Consider the following 20,579-nt stretch of genomic DNA (forward strand, 5'->3'; position numbering starts at 1 on the left):
CTCAGAGTATCAGCAGTAAAAGTAAAACGTCTCTGTGTCTGATATCTGATTCTGTGTGACAGTATCAGATAAATACTGATGCAGCGTTCAGGTGGAGATAGTTCAGCTATTTAACATACAGTCAGTCCAGTGAGGTGGCTCCTCACCTCGGGTCGGGCCGCTCCAAAGGGTCACCAGATAAATGTGAGTGGTCGACAGATGGTTACTGAGAGAGGAGAAAAGAAAAACAAGTGTTCTGATATCAACATTTTGCTATAATCTTTCTCTAATCTTTGCATTTTCTGTCACATACTGAACTATTTGACAGTCAGGAGGCCAAAAAGGTTTCAAGCAACTGGTCATCGAAAGGATTTTAAAGGACCAGTGTGCAGGATTTAACGGCTTCCTGTCCTCTCTAGAGCCAGTGTGTTCAGTTTGTCCCTTCTGGGCTCCTGTAGAAACATGGCCGAATCACTGGAAGAGCAACTACTCCATCTGTAGATATAAACGTCTCAATCTAAGGTAACAAACACACAGATATTCTTAGTTTTAGGTGATTACACACTAATGAAAATGTAGTTATGAATATTATGTACAATTTCTCTACGGGACCTTTAAAGGAAAATCTTGTAAAATAATTATCTACACAGTAACTTTCTATAAATGTCACGTATAAGAAATATATTATCCTTTAAAATGCAGCAATGGAAAGCAGGTACTTTTGTAGATGTTTTCAGAACTTTAATGTCAGGTATTTTTCTATGTTTTTGCCATAATTGCCATAATTATTATTGATTATGTAAATGAGCATGAATGCCTCTGCTCATTGTCTTCACACTGAGGGCGGCTGAGATTGATTACAGACTGCATCTCTCTTACTGATCATCATTGTGTGATACACAAAGCCTTTCTGGGCAAACTTCTTATTTACTTCTCTTCTCTTTTAAACTTGAAATATGGAAATCAGTGTCTTTGTTCTCTTGGCATTGTGTCTTTTTTTCTCTTAAAGTCCAAAAGGAATTAGGAAATAAACAAAGATTTTAGTGTTTTTTAGCTGTCACAACATGGAGAAAAACACAAAGTCATCTGAAACTTTAGAATATTGTACCACTGAATAATTTTAAACTTATGGGGAAGTTCATTCAGTGATTATTTGATCTTCTAAGCTGTAATTTACAGTTTTTTCTCTGAGGATGGTTTAAAATGTCAATTAAACAACCAAAAACACATAAAAATGGCTCCATGGGAGGAATTATCTGAGTCTCTGAAGGTTATTTACACCCTTTTTAAACTCACTAGCTGCTGTGTTAAATGCGTTAGCATGCATTCATCTGAAGATGTGAATAATGTTTTTTAAAATCAATTTTGGATCTCAGGGCTTCCTTACATGAGACAAACTATATGGAGCAAGTACAGAGTTGTTGGGTTTTTACACTTTTGTAAAACCCAACATATATCCATATCCTGTATTGATCCCTGAGCTGTCTGGACTGTTTCTACTCTCTCTGACTGAACTCTGAACTCTGGTTAATAAGTAATAACCAACTGGATTACAGTAAATAACCAATGGAATCACAGCACAGGTGGAAAAACACATGCACACACACTGAGGAGGAGATAAGAGAGAAGGGGGAGTGAGGCGCTCTCTGCAATGTCGTTTTATTGGTTCACACACTGATTACATCTGATCACATTTTAAATATTGATAAGACTTGGATTGCACACCAGAGGAATCATCATCATCATCATTATCATCATCATCATTATCATCATTATCAGTATAAGAAATTTAAAAAAAGAAATGATAAAAGCTTTGTTTTACACACAGCAGCCTTCTGTCTCTCTCCTGATCACGAGGCTCTTCTGAAGAAATTCAAACACTTTGAGTTGTGGCCTTAACGCTCCCGGATCAATAATTAATAATGGAGTAAGGATTGTTTGCCAAACAGGACAATTACTCTAAGTGACCAGTAAACCTATTAAAGTGCTGGTACTATTAGTGTAAGGATTGGGCAGGAAGGAGGACTTCTGGCTTCACGCTCTGTCTGGGATTATTCAGTGATATGAATGAGTTACTGAGTACAGAGGACAGAAGCTGCCAAAGTCAAACACAAATTTAAAACAAACAAACAAACAAACAAACAAACAAACAAAAAACATAATAAATGAATTAAAATGCCATTCAAAGCTCCAGAAATAAGCTTAAAAATAAATGTAGGGATTAATTAATTCACAAAAATCTTTTAATTGCTTCTGGATCAGTTTACCTTTGTTGATTATAAATACACTTAATTTCCCATTTATTTTTTAATTGACTTGTATTAATGTATCCATTTTGAAATCTATTTATTTACACATCTATATCTGTATTATTTTCCCATCACATTTTCCCCCATTTATTTTGCAGAATTCAATGACTTTTGTGGATTTTATGGAATATTAATGTGTTCATTTTCAGTTTGTGCGATGATAATTTGCTTTTTTTCACGTCTGTCAGTGTGACTCGATTACAGGTTTCATTGTGACAAACAATTGTCAGTTAAATCCAGTATTTTACGATTGCTTTGGGTCACTTTTCAACATGTAAAACAGCTGAACTGACTCGTTTACCTTTCAACATAAAAATGCTGTTCGTACTAAAAAAAAAAGAAAAAAAGACACTAATTCATGTTCAGCCCTTAGAATAAAATACACATTTCAATAATTATAAAATATTTTAAAAAGCCTTTCATTCATGTTAACCCTAATATCTTCTCATACATTTTAATATTGTATAAATATAATTAAATAATATAATCACTAACAGGTGATGTGAATAAAAATATCCAAACGCAGTGAAGTGAAGTCCCAATCACCACTTCATTTAAATGAGTAATATAATACTTAGAAAGATATAATAATTCATATAAATGTGTAGAGTTGGACTCCAGACTACATTCTCTGTATTTACAGTAAAACAACATGTTTCATTAAGTAGAATAAATTGCATATTATGTGTAAAATCCTGATTAAATGACCGCTGTGGCTGTTTTATAACAAGATTTTAAGGTTTTTTGTCATAAATCTTCATTCTGTATTATAGAAACTGAACCAAAGCAATCGTAAAATACTGCAAATTCCTCTCTCTGCTCACACATTGGTCATCATGTTAAGAAGTCTCAGTCACACCACTTTAATCAGAAATAAGTTAATAATAATATTTAGCCTTTAGACCCTGTAGTGAGCAGCGGCATACAAAAACTCTCTGTTGTTGGATGTTGGCGCCCTCTTGAGGAGAAGCCGGTGCATTACCATAAAGCTGAAAACAGTACAGAGACCTCTGTGTTGGGGTATTAAATATACAGACAGTGTAACATAACTATAAATAAATAAAATCCAAACAGTTAAAAAATATTTTGAGACATGATTTTTGATGTCGGGTCTAAAATCCTGCCTGTAACGTCCTCGTCTAGGTCTGTAAAATATCTGCTATATATTTCTGCAATATTTGTTTAATCGTTGTTTAATAATCTCAAATCAGACTGTGATGTGACATTTTCTTCAGTCTGGTCCTCTTTAGAAAAATAAAACATTAAATAGCTTCTCGGGTTTTTGTCTTTGATACAATAGAAGAGCCATTTTTTTTTCTAAAACTGATCTGGATCCCAGCAACTTCTTTTAAAAAGGCATATTCTGTCATAACCCTCGCCGGTATCCTCTTATACTACACTATTATATTAACACAAAAATAGTTTATGCACTTACAAAGCCCAGAAAATAGAGGCAATAGAATATAGCTCACCAACAGTTCAGTCCAAAAAGAGAGAAAAAAATCAACAAAATGCACGATAACACCCAACTTACCAATGTTATTAACTCGGAATATCATGCAATTAATAAACACCATCTACAGCGTTAAGTGTAGTTAAGTCACCACGATGAAAACTGGAAATGTACATAAACAGCGTCATACTATAATTTCAACCATTGTCATAATTTCAGTAGTTAACTTGCAAAGTTCAGTACATAGAGAATCAAGTAAGAACAACAGTAATATGTTAGCATGCTGCATGGTTTTCACTGTCTCACAGAGCGGCTCGGACGGGTCCAGAGAACACGGAGGCGTCGGTTCAAGGGTCAAAAACACTCCAGAGAAAGAGGGTGGGGGGGAACAAAAAAAAAAAAAGAACTGGAAAAAAAAAAGCTCCACTGAATGACTAAACAAAAAAAAAAAGGGATAATTAAATACGCCCACCGGTGTGTCTCTCAAGCGAGAATCACGTGGCGGTACTTGTTCGTTTCACACAGGCAGCCTTTAGTCGTGCAGAAAAATAACAGCCACTGGTAATAAGAAACACGGGTAGGAGTCATGCTCGTCAATAAAAAAAGAAGAAGGAAAAGGTTTGAAATGACTAAGAAATATACTGTACAGTTGAAAGAGCACAACAACAGACCGCAGCCATAATAAATACGAGAAGTAAGTAACGATAATTTGACATTTGAGGAGAAGTAAAAGGGTAAAATGTTCGACAGGAGAGCTGCAGCCACACACAGGCCGACCGAAGACGCAGGCGAAAGAGTTTCCTTTTGCTTTTTTTTTGTTTTGTTTTGTTTGGCTGACGTGCCCTCTGCTGTAGCGTAGGTTTTGGCGATGGGAGCGTCGGTGTGACTGTCTGTGTTTTGAGGTTGTAGAGAGAGACGGAGAGAGAGAAGAGCGAGGTGGGTGTGCAGAGTGCAGGAGGATCGTGATCCTGAAAGACTCCTCAGACTCCTTTAATCCACCCTCCATCCACCTCCACCTCTCTCTCAGGGCCCATACGCTCTCTTTGATTATCCACTTACTCCTTCTCTGCTCCTCCCTGACTCCTCATCACTGTCAGGTACCTGCAGAGAAAAGAGACAAATTGTTATAAAGGTGTGACATGTCAGAGCCGAGCACAGGTTAAACTCAAAACAAACAGGGGCAGCATGTTGCTAGAGTAAGTGCTAACTGCAGCTAACTGCAGCTAACTGTGGCTAACAGCTGGCTATTTACACATCCATTGTGTATGTAAACAGTCTGAAAGTTGAATCTATAGCTAGTTATTTAAAGCATTTTCAAGCATTCAAGGTACAATTTGATGTAAACTTGTGTTGTGCCGTAAAATTGCAGGTCTGCTGTTTAACACTTCATGTTCCTCAGAGTAGAAACTCTCAGTCCTGCTGTGTGTTTAGCTGTTAGCTCTGTTAGCTGTTAGCTCTGTTAGCGAGACTCTGCTGTACTCTTGGGCTGATAACAACCACAAAGTAACCAGCTCTCCTCTTTTCTGTTTCCAACACAGATTTATTTTTGACGAAGTAGCATTTTTTTTTGTAATTTTAGCTCTGTTTTTGGTCTCCACCAACTCCTGAGGAAAATATCTGGCTCTTAAGCTGCTAAACTTCTGTTAACAACGTTAAACGCTCTGTGATAATTCTAGAGAAACAACCCCTTACATGTTACACACAGTCATTTAATCCATTGTTAAAATAATGATATTGATTAAAGCCACTTAAATTATATAAATCTGATATCTGACTTCTGAGAAATGTGTTCTTAAACGATGTCCTGCTCTCCTGACATTACAAACGCCCTTTATTGCTATGACAGATTAATTATTAAGTCGTAGCGCCGTATATTTTGTTACCCTTGGACAGAACCAGGCTAGTTGTTTCCCTCTGTTTCCAGTCATTATGCTAAGCTAAGCTACGAGGCTGCTGACTCTGGCTTTGACATGAAAGTCGAATAACTCATCTAACTCTTAGTGTCAGACTGTTCCTGGGAGAATTTCTGCTTATCAAAAGAAAGCTGTGTTTGTCTTAATTATTTCAGCTTATTTTCTTTAATTACATATTTATTGTTTGACGCTGTCTTCGCACCTCATCACTGCAGCGGGGCAGCGGGAGCTCCCGAGCAGTGGAAGTGGACATTTTGCCACCGGCTCTCCCTGCGGTGCCATACTCTGGTCTCTTCTGATTGGCTGGAGCGGGGACGGCCCTGCCCGTCGACGAACTGCGTCAGGCGGATGTAGGCGATGCAGGCGGCGTCCTCGCCGATCATGTGCACGTGAGGGTTGAGGATGGTGGTGTGGATGGGTTTGCTGTTCTTGGAGAGGACTGATGGCAGAGAGGGATCTGAGTTTAGAACAAAGCAGCTGAATTTACTCAATCAGTTAAATCAAAGGGAAATAACAGTTACTTTAATTATAGTCTTACGATTGTCAAAGTAAAATCTGTGGAAGTCCATCCCCTCCACCAGGTTGCCCAGCCCCTCCGGCTCGAACGAGGTCAGACCAGGGTCGCAGATCTTCCTGTGAACACACGCGGGAGAAGATCAGAACAACAACTCCCACTAAATGTCACGTTTCAAACACATAATCGTGTTTTTGAAGTAGCAAATGGATTTTAATGAATGATAATTTAACTCTAACAATATCATACAGAACAGAAAAATGTGCTCTTTTGCCCACGCCTCCTGTTCCTCCTCTCCCCGTTAGTCATTGTTCAGAACAGGCGGTCGATTTGCAGCCACGTGAAATTAATGCTTATAACCGGTTATTTCTTCCTGAGCTCTTTGTGCGACGAGAGAACATAAATATCCACATCAGAAGTGTTTCAGTGCTGCATACACGTCTGTCAGTCACCAGGAATTGATTTCATGCAGGATTATAACCCCCAAAAAGAGTCAATTTACTTCCCGTTTCAAACTTACTCGAACTACAGATGTGAAAAAAAAACATAATATCTGATTATATTGACATAAATCCTCAAAGCTTTGACTCAAAGTCTTACTTTTTGTACCATAAGTTTGATTTGTGAACTAGAAAATGCAACTATTCTATTCAAAACCTTGTAACTTCTGTCTGAACATTGCGTCTCTCAAAATTCTCAACTTTTCATGTGTTTTCGGTGTTTATTTAGTTTCAGATAAAGAAACACATCATCTGAAATGTAACTAAAGCTGTCGGACGTAGTGGAGTAAAAAGTATAATTTTGCTTCTGTGGTGTACGGGAAGTACAGAGGACAAAAATAAATAAATAACTGACTTACTGATTACATTATATTCCAGTAAATAAGCCAAAATTTCCCATTTACTATTCCATATATATCAATTTATTAATTTCTTTTATGTAATTGTGTGTTTTCCTGTGTCTACTTCAACAAACGGATTTAGTTGAATATTTTCTACGAACATTTATTTCTCATATTATTTATTGCGCATCGAACGACGTATTAAAGGTTTAATATGTAAAAACTGGACACCTGTTGAATTACTACAAATAGGGGGCAACATAACATAATAACCTGAATGATCGCTAACTGCTGCTGCTGTAGCTGCCCTTGCTTGTTATCTCAGTTAGCCGTGCAGCTAGTGGTTTGGACTGGGAACTTGGGGAGTGTTAGTGCTCACACCAGCTAACACAGGAGCTTTGGCTAGCCTGTTAGCATGCTAACTTACCCCTCCCTCCCTCTCACAGTCTGCCAGGCATTATTCTTAATTGTGCGGTATGTAACGAGTGACACGGAGGATAAAACAATGGCTGTAATTACTCTTTAATCTTTTAATACAAGCACGTTCTGTATGTCAATCACATTAATGGTTTCCCTTCAGCTGATGGAGAGATTTAGCGTTGAAGTCACGGGATAGAAATCGCAATATTCCTCAATGATTAGAGGTTTTTTTTTGTTTTTTTTTAATGGAACAAGAACAAATGAGAGATGGACTCACGCGTAGGCCTCGAAGTCTCCATTGTTGACAGCTTCGATGAGCTGCTCCGTGATCTTTATGATCTCCTGTTTACGAGCTGCAGAGGAGAAACAAACGTGAGAACAGTGTGACTTTACAAACCTCGTCACAAAGCCACAAAACTCAGCAAACTACAGTCTCACACACACACACACACACACACCTGGTCTCGGTTCAGACTCACCTGAGAGCTTGTTACTCATTGTAAATCTCATCAGTGATCTCGAGGGAAATCTCCTCCATGCTACTTACTCCACACGCTCAAACCGCTTCCACTCAGACAGTCGTGTGGTTTCCCCTCAGACGAATCCTCGCTCACACATCCACCTTTTCTCAAAACTAAAACATCCCGTCCTGCTTGTGTTTCCCTCTCCGCCCATCCATCATCCATCATATCTCGTTTGCATGTGAGGCAGCTCCGGCTCATCACGCTATTCTTGTCCCAGCCCTTTAGATGAGATTTACTGTGTCCTTCTACCCTCACTTCCTCCCGACACTGAGAGGAAGGCTTAGCTCGCTCTGATTCTCTCTCCCTCCCTCTCTCTCTCTCTCTGTTATAACACAGTGGTGGAGGAAGTACTCAGATCCTTTATTCAAGTAAAAGTACTGCGTTAATACTCTGTTACAAGTAAAAGTGTGTAAGCATAATCTGTAAAAAAAATATTAAAAGTATTCAAAGTAAGAGTAAAATGTGTCTTGTTGCTAATGGAGCTCGGTTTGTTTTACAGGACTGCATCTAATTTTAAATCTAATTTTCATTATGGATCAATCTGCTGATTATTTTCATCCATTTAATCAATTGATTGGTTTGTAAGAATACTGAAAATAGCGAGGAAAGTCGTCACAGTGACCCAGTTTCTTCACATTAAACATGAAAACAGTGTTTCCGATTAATTCAATCAATCAATCAGCTGATCAGGACCATAAGGCTCAACTCAGTGCAGTAACACTGGTGTTGGAAAGACACATGTCAGGGGTGAAACCTGGATCCTGACAGTATTTTTGCAATGCTCAGGTGAGGTTTAGGAACACAAAACACTCTGTTAGGTTCAGGAAAAGATCTTGATTTGGCACATAAAGTGAAACTCTCTCCAAAATGCAACCGAGGCTTTTTTTGTGAATGTATCCGTGTCAAACTTTCATGTAAAAGCGTAATTAGTTTTCGTTTTCAGGTCAAACTCATTTTCAGTGGGAGTGCTACGGGCACTTTCAGGATAGCATCAAAATCTGTATTTTTAAAACAGTAAGAAGTCTCGACACAACATGAAACTTTGCTGGTAGCATCACCAGGGTCTCTACACATGAACACCAGCACTGAGAACATTGTTTGTGTACACAGAGTTACTAAAAAGAAAGTTTTTGAACAGCTCATGTTAGCAGTAGCTTGTTCCACTCGCCGCCGTCCTGCCAGTGGAGAAGAGTCGATCTCAGAATGTGACGTAACCTGGAGGACAGTTAAGGTGGAACTACTGTCTTCCAGCAACAACTATCCACGAGAGATCTCACGTGACTTTTCCAGCTTTTGATTTCATTATTGTTTCTTATATGAGGCTCCATTTTCAACTTCAAGGTTAATATTGTTTTTCACTAACAACAAAACAACAAATTATCCACATTTATATGGAACTAAACTTTAGGAGCGTTCCACCTTAACTGTCCTCCAGGTTACGTCTCATTCTGAGATCAACACTTCTCCACTGGCAGGACGGCGGCGAGTGGAACAAGCTACTGCTAACATGAGCTGTTCAAAAACTTTCTTTTCAGTAAACTCTGTGTACTCAAACAATGTTGTCAGTGCTGGTGTTCATGTGTAGAGACCCTGGTGATACTATGAGCAAAGATTCATGTTGTGTCGAGACTTCTTACTGTTTTAAAAATAGAGATTTTGATGCTATCGTAAAAGTGTCTGTAGTACCCCCATTGAAAATGAGTTTGACCCGAAAATGAAAATACGGTGAATCTTAAAAGTGCCTCTTTCGTCGTAATTATGCTTTTACACGAAGTTTGACCCGTGTACATTCACAACAAAAGCCTAGGTTGCATTTTGATGAGAGTTTTGCTTTAACACCTGGTTCTGTCGCTACAAACACAGCTGGAAGATGCCTCAACATCTTGCTAAAAAATATCCAGCGGTTTGATGCTCACTTTTTAAACAAAGTCTTGAGCAGTGGTTGCTGCGGAGCTGTCACGCTGCCACCATCTGCTCCACCTCATGACATGCGAGTCAGCTCATGTGAAATTTTCTGTGGTTTGCAGAAATGTTAACTGCCGATATTTTTTTTTTCTGGCGACTGTAAGAGATGCTAGAAAACGTAACTGTGGTAACTTACCTTTAACATCTTCGTCCTCAATAGTGGTGTTGCTGCTGTCAGATGATTCCTGCAAAGAGTGCACAAACAAGAACGCTGATTACTATTAAAACAATGAAAACAAAAATCAAGACACCCAAAAGCGCTGATAAAACTCACGCACAAATGCATGCACACACACACACATACACACACACTTCACACTGAAGTTTCTGCCATCGAATCTACAACACGACTCCGTCTTAACGCCACGATTTTGCCAGAAATAAAAGCGCAGACACAGCTGTACGTGTGGCTCAGCGGCACACTGGCACAATCCCAGCTACAGATTGAACTGCTGTGTCGGCCGACACACACACACACACGACTGCACAGCACACGACAGCTGAGCCACCGTTACACACAGTTTCGAAACAGAAGGGCGAGGGTTAATCTGGAGGCATGGATCTCTCAAGTGAGCTCCATGAGTCTGAACACAGAGGGGCAGTGTAAGACAACGGTAAAAAAAAAGAAAAAAGAAAGAAACACCTCCACCACAGCTTCGGAAGCTCACACTCGCTCCACCGCTACCATGCATACATATACAAATAGATGCACACAGAGAAAGAAAGTCAAAACACAAATCCTGCAAGAGACAGGTTTTTTTTTTTTTAACCAACTACCCACACAGAAAGAGAGTGAAGACGAGGATGAGAAATGAAGGAATAAAGAGATGGAGGGAGGAAGAGGATGTACCTTGGTCCCATCTACTGGATTATGGATGACAGTAGTCTGAGGCTCCTGGAGGAAGAATGAAGAGAAAGGATGAAAGAAAAGGAGGGAGTGTTTCATGATGACACCATGAGAGTTTGGGAGACATGGAGCTCTGAATGGCAGGATAAAGTTCAGAGTAAATGATGGAGGATGTTTGTAGAATGAAACCGCCAATGCTCACGATTGATCTCCACCAGCGTGATCGTTACACTCCCCCAAATCAATCCAGTCTCCCCATTTAAAAAACAATAAATTACACATATAACAACACATGTAATAAGACTTTTCTTTAGTATATGGCAGCTTATTATGAGTAAATGCTTCACAGACAGAATAAGTCCTGTAAATAGTTATTTAAAGGATAAGTTTGGTGGGTTTTTTTTGTAAACAAGTATCATGAAAAAGACCCAAACTGAATATATTGAAGTCCTGTGTGTGTAAATGTAGTTTCACTTTGGGACGGTTGTGAAAAAAAGTCAGTCTGGAGTCCCGTTAGCTGGTTAGCATGCTAACTTCAGTACACGTCTCTGCTACACAGCACACAGACGACAATAATGTTGTTTCTTCACATTCATTTAAAATGTTTTGAACTACAATTTTGGCCAAATCTTACATATTTTCCCCCTTGTTTGATGTGTCTCCGTTCAGGGTCTGCATCCTCTGAAGGACCCGGCCTTTGTGGTCTTCGAAGGCGAGTCCTTCAGAGACCTTGATAACCTCGTCAGCCATTGTTAAATGTGACAGTCGAGCCTTTGGTGCATTTCCTGGTTGCATCACCAGATGTTTTACCCTCACGTCACGATTTCTGCCGCCCAGGCCCGCGAAAGTGACGATCTACGCCACGCGATGTCGCTATTTTCTCTCTTTGCTTTCTACTTTTTGGGGCGCGCAAAGAATCTTGGGATATGAAGGACAGTAGCGGTGCATCCTCCAAAAAGAGGGACAAGGAGGACGCACCTGGAAGAGCCTTCGGACTGGGACAGCCGAGGGATGCAGACCCTGAACTGAGACACAGCATCTATCAAAGTATTACACATCTTGAATACACAAAGTCATAGCAACAACACACACCATTCCCCGGCTCTCTTTCACACACACACACACACACACACCTACACACTCTGAATTTTCTCTCAAGTGTGACGGACAGACAGACGGACGGACGGACGGACACAGAGCTGTATACCAGTGCAGCAGAGGGGACGTTGCCTTTGGGACTGGTGACTATGCTGTTTCTCGTGCTGTTTGTCTGGGGCTGTGCAGGAAACACAAAGTGCTTTATTAGTGCTCAGCATCAACGGTGAGAAGGTGCCATCTGCTGGTTGTAAAGTGGGTGGTTACTGTGTGAGGGGGAAAAAAAAAAACCAAAACAGTGTAATACAGGTAAAAATAGACGACAGCGTCCTCCAGATACTGAAATAACGGGTAGAAAAAGAGGTGCAGTCGTCCAACTTTCAGAGCAAGCAGTCAAAGAGCAGACAGGATGTGGATCCAGAGAGATCTCCCCCACATTTACGACTACAGAATTAATTAGACAGAAAGCTTTTACGCAATTCATCACAACGGTTCATTTCTATCTGCGGTAACAAAAATAAATAAATAAATAAATAAATAAATAAATCCAGTCCCAGTCAGAGCTCCGATATTCCAGTCTGGGTCTTTCACTGGACGCTATTTGGCAGATGGTAAACGAAACCAAAGACAGCTGTGCACCTCTGCAACATCTGTCGGATATAAAGAAACAAGCATCACATCCATTTTCGCCCCAAACAACATGCGCTCAGACATTAGTATCTCTTAATGCAACCAACCCCCCCCCCCACGAGTACACAATATTCAACCGACGAGGTCACAAAGAGCTTATGAAAGGACCATTCACACACACACACACACAGAAACAGCCAACCACATGCTAAATATATAAATAACGTGTTTTATAACGACTCACATAAGCACCTCTTCTTCTATGACAGCATGCACAGACACATCAGTGCAGACACGACGCAGCAGCTTCATGCTTGAAACCAGCTAACTGTGTTTTCTGCTCGTGACAGGATTGTTACAGGGTGAAGACGAAAAAGAAAAGCAGAGAAACTGCTCGAGAGATGATGTGAAACAGCTCGCAAACATGTAGATTCTGAATTTAATCACTTGTTTATAGTGTATTTAGTATTTTGTACATTGTTATCAGATCCTAGAGGGACAGAGGGTGAAAGAACGGTACGCAGGAAGGGACACAAATACGTCGGATCTATAATCGATCGGAAGTGATGCTGCGTGTAATCTGATAAAAAGGCCTCCAGTGATGTCAAACTGAGGCGAAGTTGCATTGTGGGTAATGTAGGCAGCAGGTTTTAAAAGGAAGAAGAATGCGTTGAACAAAAAAGGTGATGTCTCTGGTTCTGCTGTCCATAATGAGTCCAACAGTGCTTTTAAAAACCTGGAGCCTGCATTACCCACAATGCAACTTAACCACGCAGCGACATCACTGGAGGTATTCTATCAGATTACATTCAGCTTCCGCTGAAGCCACAAACAGCTTTATACTACTTTTTTTTCCACATATGCAGCCAAGTAAACAGACTTTAATGAGGGAACTGTGGCGGCGTTACCCTTTAATCAGCTTCCTCCAGGTGAGCTGAATCGGGAGCTTTAATTTGGCCACGAAAGTGTGAGTTGTTTACGTGTTTGTGATGGACACTGGTGGGATACGGTCCCCTAACACCTCGAGACGGATAAACTGCTTCAAAAATGACGAAAGCGTAAACAAACACACATCAAGCTCGATCAACAGGAGCAGAATGGAGGAGGAAGAGCGCGGAGCAGGAGCGAAGGAGGAATCAGTCAGGTGGGAATTACATGGATGATGCAGAGAGATGACACACCGCTGAGAAAATCTCTGACAGACGCTGGGGAGGGACGGATGAAACAGAGAGACAGGACGGAGGAGAAAGTGAGACTCCTGTTCCAAGATAATAATAAAAAGAAAAAGAGGGAAACAGAAGGTAGGAAGCTCGGAGGACGAGGAGAAGATGAGGAAAGACCTCAAAGAGACGACAGGAGGAAGAAACACTTCAGAGGAGCTGTAGTAGAGCCGAGGAGGGAGATGAAGAGGATGGTGAGAGAGACGGAGGTGATAGGAGATGGATCAGTATCAGCCGTGATACTGACTTTATTTTGCATACGAGGTATTAGATATTCATCTTTAAGCATAATACTACTCCTCACTTCCTGCATGTGCTCCACAATAAAAGCATTTTAAAGCAGTTTTTTTTCACCAAAACTGGTCGGACGATAATAAAAACTTGAGCTGCGCTTCAGGAAGGGAAACTGTGTTGCTGGTGGTTCCTTAGAAATCAGTTTGGTGAGTCTAAATCATTAGTTTTGCTCTTCTGCAGGTACTTTTTCTGTAGGAGGAGGAGCGAACCATGAAGGGTTTCAGAACAAGAACAGAGCGGTTGAACGACAACTGATGAGCCAGAAAAATACAAAATGTCCAGACTGAAGAAAACACGAGAATGAGCTGCTTTTATCTCAAATGAGAGCCTTTGTAAGGAGCAGGGAGGTGATTCATATAACTCACACATGAATAATCTTTACGCTACAGGAGCACAAAAGACTAAAATATACTCTCTGCAGTTTTAAGAGGAGTGAAACGACCGCTGTAGAAATGAATAATGATGTTTAATTTTGCAGGAAACGGAGGAAAGTGGTTTGTGTGGCTCACAATTACGTCCTCCATTTAGGGAGCGCAGCCCTGTGAGTCGACCATTTCTCTCTCTGAGTCACCGTCTGATTCAACAAACATCATTTCACATTTACATACTGAGGTCTTGTTCACCTGCTCTTGATGCCAGCACTCTTAAAAGAAAATCTGCCTTTGTTCAAATCAACGTGAAGCTAAAAGACTCAACAGATCAGCCAATTGTTTCACATAAAAGGAAACTCTCTCCAACAAAAAAGAGGACTTCAAAACATGTAATTAAAGCAGCATTAATTGATTTTTCTCAATAAAGGTGTATAGCTAACAGGGTATTTTCCAGCGTTGGTAGTGAAGTTGGTAATAGTTGGAACTGGGAGCTGTAGTTGCCCCAGTAAATACACCGCCCTCTTCAGCTGCTGCTGTTGCTCCTCTTCGTTTATACTCCTGCACGCCAAAACTAAGTATGTTCAAACTCGACCTTCCAACTCTGCTAGCCAAACGGGTCGGTGTGTTTAAAGGGGAGATCACAGCTGGAAATCAACTCACCGCTGCTGGCCAACGCAGGTAACCATGAATCACCCTTTAATTTGGGTGTAAAAGCTCAAGAAAATAGTCCTTTTCTCTATAGAGCCATCATTACCCTCTAAGCAGTCCACAACTGATTTTAACTACTGATGACTGCTGTTAGTTATTGAACCCTACTTGGTATCAGGTGAGCGTATTTCTAGGAATTTGCTGCAAACCGATCTGACTGTATGAAACAAACAGAGGGAGTGAAAGGAGGAGAGGGAGCCTCCACTGATGCAGGGATACTGAAATAGCTCCGGGGTTGTGTGCACTTGTGTGTGACGTCAGGGTGCAGCAAAGGAGAAGCTGTGATTATGTAATGATAGATTAATCATCTGGTGGGAAATAATCTGAGATTAGCATCGGGCCACACAAGGAGAGAGGGGAGGGGCAGGGAGCAGAGGAAGAGAGGAGGAGGAGAGGAGGAGGAGAGGAAGAGGAGAGGAAGAGGAGAGGAAGAGGAGAGGAGGAGGAGAGGAAGAGGAGAGGAAGAGGAGAGGAGGAGGAGAGGAAGAGGAGAGGAAGAGGAGAGGAGGAGGAGAGGAGGAGGAGAGGAAGAGGAGAGGAAGAGGAGAGGAAGAGGAGAGGAGGAGGAGAGGAAGAGGAGAGGGTGAAGGAGAGGAGGAGGAGAGGAAGAGGAGAGGAAGAGGAGAGGAGGAGGAGAGGAAGAGGAGAGGAAGAGGAGAGGAGGAGGAGAGGAAGAGGAGAGGGTGAAGGAGAGGAGGAGGAGAGGAAGAGGAGAGGAGGAGGAGAGGAAGAGGAGAGGAAGAGGAGAGGAGGAGGAGAGGAAGAGGAGAGGAAGAGGAGAGGAGGAGGAGAGGAAGAGGAGAGGAAGAGGAGAGGAAGAGGAGAGGAAGAAGAGAGGAAGAGGAGAGGAGGAGGAGAGGAGGAGGAGAGGAAGAGGAGAGGAAGAGGAGAGGGTGAAGGAGATGCGGGTTAATAACAGAGAGTGTGTCACAGAGAAGAAGGTCAAGAGAGACTGAAAGAGAGGCAGCAACTAAATGTTTCGCTATTAAATATAATTTCAACACTTCAAAAGTGTACACTGCTCCCAAAAGTCTCCGAAAAGTATCTTGTGTCTTTCATAAAGTGAGTAATTATCTCCTGCGAAAAACAACATCTTTGTGCACATGAAGTAATTATCTTGTGCAAGTTTCTTTTGCAACAAGATCCATCGATTCTGCACGTAAAGTAATTATCTTTGGGGCAGGTGTAAATCTTTTTAACGCCCAAGATAATATCTAGTATCGTCTTGCAGATATCTTGTGTAGTACGAATAAAGTCTGAATGTTTTTACACACGCTTTATTGTCTTATTTAAACAAGATCAGTATTTTCTACACATGTAATCATCATCTTTATCATCTTTATCATCATCTTGCATGATAAAGATGGATTTCTTGGATGGATTGGGACTATTTATGTATCTACTCATGTGTTGAATTATGTTGTGCACACAGAAAACAGTAATATCTTGTTCCTACAAAATAAAACTCAACCAAAAAACATCTTTTGGAACTTGAGGAGCGCCGTAAAACTCGTTTGCATGAAAAATTCTGCATCTAATTTCAGCATCATCGAGACGCTTCACATTGACTCGTGCAAACGCAACATGCATGACAACACAGCATCACACACACATGAACATACATTTACATTTACAGTGCAGAGTCCATGACTTTTAATACAGCACGCAGACAACAGAGTGAAGCAAACTACAGACGGTTGTGGGACAGAGGAGCAGCGATAACGTCAGTCGTGTTGAGTCACTGCAGATTCAGCGTCTGAGTTTCCTCTTCAGGAAATGAAACATTGAGGGAACAACCAGTAATTTAATGAGCTGCACTTTTGGCACGGCCAGATATTCTGGGTGAAGAATGTCTGCAGAGGGCTGATGCAAAAGAGCCAGCTGTGCCAGACTGAGGCAACACCAGCCAATCAGAGAGCAGATAACCAGCAGGGGTAAGAAGCGTGCAACCTTCAAAATAAAAGCCCGAAAAACCCTCGTCATGTTCGGTTTGTGTTGTCTGTGTGTTGGTTTGTCGGCAGGATCACACACAAGCTTCTACGTTTCCTTGAAGCTCGAATGGAGGGCTGGTCTCGGCCCAGAATAGAACCCATTATTCATTATTGATTTTGGTGCGGAGGATATATCTTATTTACAACTTTACTGTCGGTTTGTCAGGTTACACTGGATACTTCATTTTGCAGCCTCAGGCAGCGCTGCTCAAAAAGTTCACACACAAATTAGACAAACAGCTGCACACATATTTATAAAAGTACATCGAGCAGTCGCGACTGTGAAACATGCGTGTGTTGTGGTCGTGACTACGTGATGTCTAGAAATATATGTGTTATATGTGCAACTGTATGTGGAAATGTCTTGAATGTAAACGACTGAGAATAAAAACAACCTGAGAATAAAGTTGAATAACATCATCTCATATCGTCAATATAATATGTCTTGTTTTATATGTTGTGTTTTGTTAGCTGGTAGCTTTGACATTAATGGAAGCTGATAGGGATCCAAATAAATTAACACATTTCTACAATAATGGATTTGATCTGTTTCAGCTGAACTACAACAAAACTGAATGTATTCATTTACCTGCTGCGGTGCCCTTATTCAGCTCCTCTTTCTGTGACCCACACAGTTTTGAATAATTTCACATTAATTGACATTTAAAAGGCTTATTAATAAAAAAACGAGTCAGTCATTGTTTCTTTTTGTTTGTTTTTACACACAGTTATAGTCACAGTGTTGCTCAATCGCTTTTGAAAGACTTTGGTGTTTTGGTCTCAATTAGGTTTATTGAAAAGCAGATTTAAAGGGATTTCTTTGTTAAAAAGTAAATATATATTAGGATTAAACTACTCGAGTAAATTCTGTATAATAAGTATTGTCTGTACTGATGAGGTTAATTAATAAAATCCTGGTCGGTTGAAGCTATTAAAGTGAAACTGTCGCCAAAATGCATATGAATTTATATGAGTCAAACCTTCGTGTAAAAGCATAATTACGACGAAAGAGGCACTTTTAAGATTTACTGTATTTTCGTTCTCGGGTCAAACTCATTTTCAATGGGAGTGCTACAGGCACTTTTACGATAGCATCAAAATCTCTATTTTTAAAACACTAAGAAGTCTCGACACAACATGAATCTTTGCTGGTAGCATCACCAGGGTCTCTACACATGAACACCAGCACTGACAACATTGTTTGTGTACACAGAGTTACTAAAAAGAAAGTTTTTGAACAGCTCATGTTAGCAGTAGCTTGTTCCGCTCGCCGCCGTCCTGCCAGTGGAGAAGAGTCGATCTCAGAATGAGACGTAACCTGGAGGACAGTTAAGGTGGAACTACTGTCTTCCAGCAACAACTATCCACCTGATATCTCACGTGACTTTTCCAGCTTTTGATTTTATTATTGTTTCTTATATGAGGCTCCATTTTCATCTTCAAGGTTAATATTGTTTTTCACTAACAACAAAACAACAAATTATCCATGTATTTATATGGAACTAAACTTTAGAAGCGTTCCACCTTAACTGTCCTCCAGGTTACGTCACATTCTGAGATCGACACTTATTCACTGGCAGGACGGCGGCGAGTGGAACAAGCTACTGCTAACATGAGCTGTTCAAAAACTTTCTTTTTAGTAACTCTGTGTACACAAACAATGTTCTCAGAGCTGGTGTTCATGTGTGTATGAACATGTACATGTTTGTTTACATTTATTTTTATATTTCAGTGCTTTTCTAAGAACTTTATATACTTTATTCTTGCTTACGCTTGTTGTACCTTTCTTTCTTTAAATGTTGTTTATATCTACAGTACAGTGTGATGTTTTCTATTCTAGGTGGAGCAGTTTCAACCACTGGGATCAATAAAGTATCTCTGATTCTGATCCTGATCTGATAAAATGTATATTAAGATCATAATTCAGTGTGATGTGAATCAGTGAACGCAGAGGATCATCCCTGTCTCCGAGACAAAATGCTGACAAGATGCTGTATGATGACAGGAAATGACGCTGCGTCTCGTAGACCAACAACAATGTCTTTTAAAAAATCGAAGTGAGCGTTACACAGCTCTTGACAAAATCAAATCACCTTGAACGCCTCTCTCGCTGCCTTTCTTTTAAACATTCATGGAGTAATAAAAGTCGCTGTGAACACAAAAGGAAGGACGTCTGAGCGAAGGGAAAGGGCAGCCAGGCGCATGAAGAGGAAGCAAAGCGGATGAAAGCAGCTAGCTTACCTTGACATCAGCCTTCTTGTTGAGGAGACTCTTGGCTGCTGCGGAGAGGCAGAACGACACACCCTCAGACGGTAGAGTACACATCATACACCTTCAGATGACCACAGCGCTCTGAATCGGCATGCATTGGCTAAAAAAATTAAAAAATTAAAATAAAAAAAAAAAACCCCTTCACCTGCTCATCGAAGCGCTCGAGAAGAAAACAAACATGCAGAACACAAAGTGAGTGACAATGCTCATCTCTCCATGGGTCCTCCCTTTCTCCACCCTGAAGGGCAGAAAAACGCCGGACAGAACTCATCCCTCCCTCTAAAAAAAAAAAAAAAAAACCTCCCTCCGTCCTGTAAAAAGACATGACACACACACACACACACACACACACACACACACACACACACACACACACACATCCAAACTGGCACCTCCTAACCCTGATCCACTGCCCAAAACATTAGATAAGCAGAGGGCAGCAGGCTCGGAAAAAAAAAAAAAAAGTCAAACTAATTCTCTGTATAATCCAGATACACTCACACACAGATGCACAGATAGAGAGGGGAGGGATTAGGAGGGAGAGCACATGAGCGTGGAAGTGGGATGGAGATGCAGGTATGTGATAATGGGTTTTGTTAATCTCACGGGTTGGGCAGGATTAGCTGGAATCACCACAGAGGTCAGAGATGGGCAGGAGTTGTAGCTTTAATGTAGGGTATAAAAAAAAAAAAAAAAAAAACACCCAGAAGGTTTAAAGCCTCGACTCGCATCCCTCCCCTCCTGTCACATCCGACCTGCATGCAGATTCGTCTCCTAATTCCGTGTGACCATATTGCACAACAGGGAAAGCCACGACAACTAAAGACATCTGAGCAGTAACACCATCCCCTCCCAGATGAGGGATGAGGCTGCTTACCTTGGCAAACATTCGGGAAGCATTAGAGGAAGAGAGAGAAAGAAGGGGGGAGATTTAGGAGGAAAGAGATTAAAACATGCCGAGGGGTTGGAGGGAGTGTGTGATGCTGTGACTCCGAGGAGAGTCGGGGGGGGGGATTTCCGTTTAATCATGTCTGCCGCTAGTTCAGCGAGAAGAGAGGATGTGAAGTTTTTTAAAAGGTCAGATAGAACATGTGTGGGAGACGGCGTACCTTGCTCCACGATGCCGGCGGTGGTTCCTGCCACGGCGCTGACGGAGGCCGGGGCTGTCGTCTGCCGACCGACTGAAACACAGACGAGAGGACGGAGGAAGAGATGAAGAGGAGGAGAAGGAGGA

General features: G+C 41.0%; 1 protein-coding gene across 4 annotated transcripts in view; it reads right to left on the bottom strand.

Moving 5' to 3' along the window:
- Positions 1 to 1,619: 1,619 nt before the first annotated feature.
- Positions 1,620 to 20,579, bottom strand: part of LOC119030185 (calcium/calmodulin-dependent protein kinase type II subunit beta) — a 44,994-nt gene continuing 26,034 nt past the window's right edge. The window contains exons 13-21 of one of the 4 annotated variants that reach the window (XM_037117585.1): positions 20,455 to 20,526; positions 19,316 to 19,350; positions 11,973 to 12,041; positions 10,769 to 10,813; positions 10,055 to 10,103; positions 7,707 to 7,782; positions 6,193 to 6,287; positions 5,857 to 6,093; positions 1,620 to 4,842 (exon numbers count right to left, since the gene is read on the bottom strand). In XM_037117585.1, coding sequence (XP_036973480.1) covers positions 5,861 to 6,093; positions 6,193 to 6,287; positions 7,707 to 7,782; positions 10,055 to 10,103; positions 10,769 to 10,813; positions 11,973 to 12,041; positions 19,316 to 19,350; positions 20,455 to 20,526 — 674 coding nt within the window. In that variant the 3' untranslated portion in view covers positions 1,620 to 4,842; positions 5,857 to 5,860. Of the gene's footprint in view, positions 4,843 to 5,856; positions 6,112 to 6,192; positions 6,288 to 7,706; positions 7,783 to 10,054; positions 10,104 to 10,768; positions 10,814 to 11,972; positions 12,042 to 19,315; positions 19,354 to 20,454; positions 20,527 to 20,579 lie in introns of all 4 variants that reach the window. The other 3 variants (XM_037117583.1, XM_037117584.1, XM_037117581.1) reach the window with 3 other exon arrangements.

This window comes from Acanthopagrus latus, chromosome 12 (genome assembly GCF_904848185.1).
Source record: "Acanthopagrus latus isolate v.2019 chromosome 12, fAcaLat1.1, whole genome shotgun sequence".
NCBI lineage: Eukaryota > Metazoa > Chordata > Actinopteri > Spariformes > Sparidae > Acanthopagrus > Acanthopagrus latus.